General features: G+C 37.0%; 1 protein-coding gene and 1 pseudogene across 1 annotated transcript; both read right to left on the bottom strand.

Moving 5' to 3' along the window:
* Nucleotides 1–1,138, bottom strand: part of LOC102478473 (transformer-2 protein homolog beta-like) — a 17,913-nt pseudogene extending 16,775 nt beyond the window's left edge.
* An 875-nt stretch (nt 1,139–2,013) lies between these two features.
* On the bottom strand, nt 2,014–2,952 carry LOC102478038 (olfactory receptor 7A17). Its single transcript, XM_014585279.1, is given in 1 exon segment — nt 2,014–2,952. A coding segment is annotated over 1 exon segment (939 nt).
* Nucleotides 2,953–7,243: the final 4,291 nt, after the last annotated feature.

The raw sequence follows: 7,243 nt of genomic DNA, 5'->3' as shown, positions 1-7,243 counted from the left end.
AATAAAAAAAAAAAAAAAAAAAAAAAAAAAAAAAGAGAGAGAGAGAGAGAAAACGAAAAAAGTACCATGGTGGTTTTGTTTGATGGGAGGAAGTGGGGAAATTTTGGTCAATAGATATAAAATTTCAGTTAACTAGGAAGAATAAATTCAAGAAGTTTATTGGACAACATGGTGACCATAGTTAGTAATAATGTCCTGTATTATTGAAAATAGATAAGAATAGATTTTAAATGTACTTACTATATATACAAATAAAAAGGTAAGTGTTTGAGTTGATGAACAGGTTAACAAAATCAACCTAGCTATTCGTAAAGTATACATATCACAATATAATATGGGATACAGAATTTAAAAATACAACATTTATTCATCAATTAAAATAAACAAATAAGTAAATATTAAACAAAATAAATAATGCATGTCTTGGAAGATCACTCCTGTTAGTGATAACATAAATGTTTTAAGGATGATTCAAGTTCTAGATATGGTATTTTTCTGTAGTAAAATACATAAAGCTTGGCACTGACACAGATTTTGATATGAAAAAAATTCTTCTCCAAAAGCAGAGGATCCAAGAGGCAGCTACTTTCATCTGAGAGGAACTGAACAGTATCTTTATTCCTACATCTCTTCCTATGACTTAGTAACTATCTGATTCCAGGTATTAATTTTTTTATTGAATAAAATCCAATATGGTACGTTCTCTTTTCTTTTCTTTTCTTTTTTTCTTTTCTCTCCTGTCCTTTTCTTTTTTCCCTTTTCTTTCTTGTTACATACATTAATCCATTTTTGTAGGCTAGTGATATTCCAAATGTCTGCCGAACTTCCATTCACCTTTCTTTTTTGAGAGAGAGAGATTTTTGCTATCAGGCATGTGTGCTTTCTGGAGAGACAGAGAAGGAAAGTCAGAAATCACTCTCCAAAGGGGATGGCCACACCACAATCCCTTCTTCTCCATTCTCCTCTTGGGACTTTGGAAATGCATATACATATGCTTGGCATGAGTTTCAAGCTGTCAGGACCAGGATTCGATCTGTGGTGGGCAATGTGGGAGTCCAGTGCCTCAACCATCACTCCATCCACCAGCATCTTACAGTTCTTCCAATTCCTTCAGACTTCTGATGGTGGACTTTACCATCGCAGTTGAAGTGGTGGTGTAGGCTCAGGTACTACCAGCTACTTTTCTCATGCAGGAACCACAGTGCCATATCCCCACAACCTGTCTTTTCATTTTGGTTTTGCCACAGATAGAGTGAGCATACTTGGTGTGCTGACCTATTTTATTTTCTTCACCATTTTCCAGAGTGAGGCACCACAGTGGTTCTTGTATTTACCCATGATGCAAACTTCCTTGGTGTGTTTAGCCATGTCAGCACCAACTAGAGTCAAGGGCAGAGAGCTGTGGGTTCTATTTTCTACACTATACTCAGAGAAAATAACTAGAGGGTTAAAAAATGTTTTTAATTTTTTCATCAGAAATGCTAAAGACAAGATCTTTACAATATATAAAAAAATAAAAGAAATGAAATTCTATTGGGTCACTGGAACCGTCATGACATATTTTGCAAAAGTATGTCATAGGGACAGTAAGTGGCATAGTGGTTAAGGCACTGGACTCCCACGTGGCAGACCGTGATTTGAGTACCGGATCCAGTGGCTTAAAACTTATGCTGGGTGCGTGCAAATGTGTGTGTGTGTATGTGCACACGCGCACGTGCCAAAAATCCCTAGAGGAGAATGGAGAAGAAAGGATTGCTGTGTGGCAATCCCTGAGGATGAGTGGTTGATTTCTCATTTTTCTCTATCCATCTCTCTCTGTCTCTATGGCAAGCACTTGTGCCCTATACCAAAATCTATTAAAAAAAAACTTATGATTTTTTCAACTACCCAATATGTATATAAGGTAAACTGCAGATTATTTATTATGTGATGAAAATAACATAATTTAGGCATCCCAAATCTTTGAGCCCTGTTATCAAACACAAGTCTGTAACTCTAAGACAAGGAACTTAGTTATGCAGAGACTGTTTTTTATCTGAAGAGTTTCACCAGGGCCTGTTTTATGTCCTTATTCCTCAGGCTATAGATGAAGGGGTTCAGCATGGGTGTGACCACAGTGTACATCACCGAGGCTATTGCACTTGCCCTGGAGTTTTGGGAAGAAGCTGAACTAAGATACACTCCCAGTCCTGTACTATAGAACAAGAAGACAACTGACAAGTGAGACCCACATGTGGAAAATGATTTATACCTGCCCCCAGCTGATGAAATTCTTAAAATAGATGTTACAATCTTAGAGTAAGAGAACAGGATACCAGTGAGTGGAATAATACCCAGAAGTCCACTTGCCAAATACATCAATAGGTTGTTGAGGAAGGTATTTGAACAAGCCAGTTGAACCACCTGATTAAGTTCACAGAAAAAATGAGGAATTTTCAGCTCCATACAAAAAGATAGTCGCAAAATCATTAAGCCATGTAATAGAGCATCCAGAACACTCAATAACCAGGATGCCAGAATCAGGACACTGCAGAAGATGGGGTTCATGATGACTGTGTAGTGTAGGGGGCGACAGATGGCCACAAACCTATCATAGGCCATTGCTGTCAAGAGGAAGTTGTCTAATCCTCCAAAGAGCATGAAAAAATACATTTGGCTGAGACAGCCTTCATAGGTGATGACCTTGCTCTGTTTGTGGATGTTCACCAGCATGTTTGGGATGGTGGTGGAGGTGAAACAGATGTCAGCTAAAGAGAGGTTGGAGAGGAAGAAGTACATGGGCATGTGGAGGTGGGAGTTAGTGATAATGACCAAGATAATTAGAAGATTTCCAATGAAGGTGACCAGGTACATGGACAGGAACATCCAAAACAGGAGAGGCTTCAACTCTTCCTCTTCTGACAGTCCTAGGAGAATAAATTCTGAAATAGTGGTTTGGTTTCCTTGCCCCATGTCCTGGGGAAATGGCTGAAATAGAATTAAGAGCATTTTAATGTTAGCCAAGAACAGTATCTAAAAAGTCAGAATATCTGGCTGATGCAGAAAGGCCTAGGATATAGGTTTCACAGTAGCTGTTTTTGTTTGTTCGTTTGTTTGTTTGTTTGGATGATTTTTGCTATAAGGTGCATATACTTGCTGGAGAGACAGAGAGATGGAGGGAAAGTGAGAAATCACACCTCCAGGGAGAATGGTCATGCCACAGTCCTTTCTCCTCCATTCTCCTCTCAGGATTTGGGACATGTATATACATGTACCTGGTGTGAGTATCAAGCCACAAGTCAGGACCTGAACTGTAGTTTGCCATGTGGGAGCTCAGCGCCTTAATTGTTATGCCATCTGCTGGCCTCTGTAGCTGTTTTTCATATGTATATGTTATATTACATATGATGTATAGAAATTCATGTCATAAACATCCTGTAAATAGAGGATACTTAACTTATCCCCACATAAAGTATATTTTTGCTCCCTCAATTTCTATTTTGTCTAAATTCCACATTTCTGTGTATGTTTTATTTTAGTTTTAGGTATTTGCCATAGGGCACTAGTGCTTGCTAGAGAGACAGAGAGAGGGAAAGTGAAAAATCACCCCTTGAGGGATTACCACACCACAATCCCTTCTCCTCCATTATCCTCTCAGCATTTTGGGCCTACACATACATGGATCCAGCATGATTCTCAAAGCACCAGGCCCAGGACTCAAATCATAGCTGGCTATGGGAATCCAGTACTTTAACCACCAAGCCACTTGCTGGCCCCTAAATTCTGCATTGTTGATGTGTAGAATACAGCTTCAGTTTGGGATATCTGCTCAACTTGTGCCCTCCTCACTGTTGACTTTTCTTTTTCTACCCAAAGCCATACTCTCAACTCTGAGCCATAATTGTGAAATGGTGTCCTTCTTCTCCTAGAGCAGAGTTAATTTCATCAGCATAGAATACTCCATGTGATAAGACATAAGCTTCTCTCTCCTCTGAGAACTGAATTTTGTAATTTAAGCATTCCAAAGGGGTAGGCATGACTGTAGGATTTTCAAGAACAAGCCATACTTAGGATATGGAATTTGTCATGATCTGCTATTTTCATGGAGGAGAGAAAACCTAGTCTGCAGAGAAAAAAGAAGTAGACATAAAATATGGAAAAGAAACATAAGAACTGAGTTAATAGAGAAGGAATGCTGGAGAATCAAGTTCTGGTAGTTTTCCATTCCAAGTTACAATCCTCAAACTCCCCCAAAATAATTTTTTTAGAGAGATTTTATTACAGAACATATGCACTCACCAGAGGGACAGAAAGCAAGAAATCACTTCTCCATCCTCCTTTCAGAATTTTGGGCACTCATACACACATGCCTGGCATGAGTTTGAAGCCACTAGGTCGGGGACTCAAACTGTGGTTGACTACAGTAAGGTAACTATTATGCCATCTGCTGGTTCTAATAATTTTTTAAAGGTGTTTTGCCATAGGGCACATGTGTTCACTAGAGAGAGAGTGGGGGAGGGATGAAAAGTGAGAAATGCCACACCACAATTCCTTCTCAATTCTCCTCTTGAGATTTTTGGCATGCACCATGCACACACTTGTGCCCAGTGTGAATTTCAAGCCACCAGGCACTTGAACTGTGGACAACCATGTGGGAATCTAGCACCTTAGCTACACCTCTAGCACCATGTTACCTTCTGGTCCCAGAAATAAATATTAATAGTGAAAATAGCCAACTAGAAAAATATTTTCAACATGTATTACCCAAAAATATTTATATCCTCATGTAATCATGATAATTTACATAGGGAAGGAAATCAGGAGAAAAAATAGAGAGGCAAGACATTTGTGGGACACAGAAATTGTTTATTACCTGTTGATGATAATTTTTATAATATTCTCAGCTGGACTGGTATGAGATGTTTTTCACGTTGGGTAAATTTTCTTTACAAGCCAAATGATGTATAGTGATCAAATGTTTTAAAAAAATAAGAATAATCCCTAAAATAGACAAGTGGGATGATATTAGATTAATAAATTTCTGGACAGCAAAGGACACAGTAATTAATGTGAATCTACAACCCTCAGAATGAGAATATTTTTGTGAATTATACCTCAGATAAGGGACTGACATCCAGTATATACAGGGAACTCAATAGCTTACCTGAAAACAAAACAAAACAACACAAAACAAAACAAAAGATGACCCAGATAAAAGTTTGGAAAATGAGCTGAACAAAAATTTTTCTAAGGAAGACATATGAACTACCAAAAAGCAATTCTGAAGAAATGCTCAACATTCCTTATCATAAAGGAGATTCGGATTAAAACCACAATGAGATATCACCTAACCCCTGTCAGAACAGCAAAGATTAAAAATACAAAGTGGTGTTGGCAGTTTGTGATGAAAAGGGGAACTCTCCTACATTGTTGGTGGAAATGTAAATTGGTCCAGCCACTCAGGAAAACAATATGGAGGTTCTTTAAAGACCTACAAATAGAACTACCATTTGATCCAGCAATTCCACTTCTGGGTACCCAAAGGACAGGAGAAGACTCAGTTGGAAAAGCACTTGCACATCAATGTTAATTGCAGTATTATTCCTGATTACTACGACATGGAACCAACCCAAGTGTCCACAAACAGATAAATGAATTGAAAAAGTGTGACACATATATTCTATGAAATACTATTTAGCTATGAAATACTATTCAGCTATAAAAAACAAGGCCCTGGCATTTGCTAGAAAGTGGTCAAATAAGGAAAATTTATTGCTGAGTGAAGAAAGCAAGGCTATGAAAGAAAGATATTATATGTATCCACTTAATATATACCAAGTACCTGCACTCTATGGTAGAGATTGAAATATTGGAGGGCATAAACGCAGTGAAAATAGTTATGGATGTTGAAGACAGTGTGGAATGGGGAGGAATAGGGTAGCAAATAGAAGGGTATAGAGAAAGAAAACAGGAGGAAAAATACAGAGGCATGACATTTGTGGGACACAGAAATGGCTTATTACTTGCTGATGATAACATGTATAGTATTCTAAACTGGACTGGTCTGAGAAGTATTTCATGTAGGGTAAATTATCTTTACAAGCCAAATGATGTATAGCAACTGAATGTTTAAAATTAAAAAACATAATAAAATAATCTGAAGAAAAAGAATGAAAAGCTGCTTGCTATTGTGGGTTTGTTTAGTAATGTCTTTGTCTTGACTTATTTAATGGTAATCATGCTGGAAAAAGAAATTTTATACACTGTAAAGATGTATGTGATTAAACACAATATACAAAACATAAAAATATAATGAAAAGTAATAAAAATTTAGTAACACACTTAAAATATAAACAGTGAAATAGAATTTATGCCAAAGATTTACAATGACTTTAAAAATAATTTTATATGTTTGAGAGTTAATTTGGTATATGAAACTGTCATTGAAAAGAATGATTAAAATGCAATGAATTGAGGCCGGCAGGTGGTGTGATGATAAAGGCACTGGACTCCCATATGACTATTCACAGTTTGAGCCCCAGACCCGGTGGCTTGTTTCCTCACTTTCCCTTTCTCTCTCTCTGTTTTTCTCTGGTCAAATTAAAAAATAATAATAATAAATAAAATAAAATAAATAATTATTAAAATAATGCAATGAATTATACCAAACCTTTAAAGAGGATGTTCTGCATGATCGCTTCCAGAAAATAGAAACAGAGTAGATGTTAATTCATCTTGTAAGGTCCTCATTACCCAACTCTAAAACCAAATAAAACATTATAAAAAAGAGTAATTACAGACCAATATCTCTTATGAACTAGATGTAAGGTATTATAATGGTGAGTACAAGAATCTGAAAAGGAGTGGGAAGAACTAGGGAGAACTTTGTTAAGATAGTTAAAAGTGTTGAGTACAGTAGGTGATGAGGTAGTTAAGGTACTGGACTCTCATGTGATTGACTACAGTTCCAAGTGCTGAAGTTGGTTTGAAAAATCACACTGGGCATGTGTGCCTAAAATCCTGAGAGGAGAACAGAGAAGGGATTGTGGTATGGCCTTTCCCTGTAGAGTGGATGATTTCTCACTTTCTCTCTCTGTCTCTGTCTCTGGCAAATGCACATGCCCTATAGCAAACTAAAAATAAATAAATAAATGAATAAGCAGTATGAAGAATATTGAAATGTAGATGCCTTTCAGTGAGCTCTGAACTTGACTATAGACTCTATTATAAGTCTTTGATAAACAATATTACTTACATAAGCTTC

This window comes from Tupaia chinensis, unplaced genomic scaffold (genome assembly GCF_000334495.1).
Source record: "Tupaia chinensis unplaced genomic scaffold, TupChi_1.0 Scaffold149482_1, whole genome shotgun sequence".
Lineage (NCBI taxonomy): Eukaryota > Metazoa > Chordata > Mammalia > Scandentia > Tupaiidae > Tupaia > Tupaia belangeri.
Note: the sequence above shows the minus strand (reverse complement) of the source record. Positions and strands in the feature narration are given on the sequence as shown.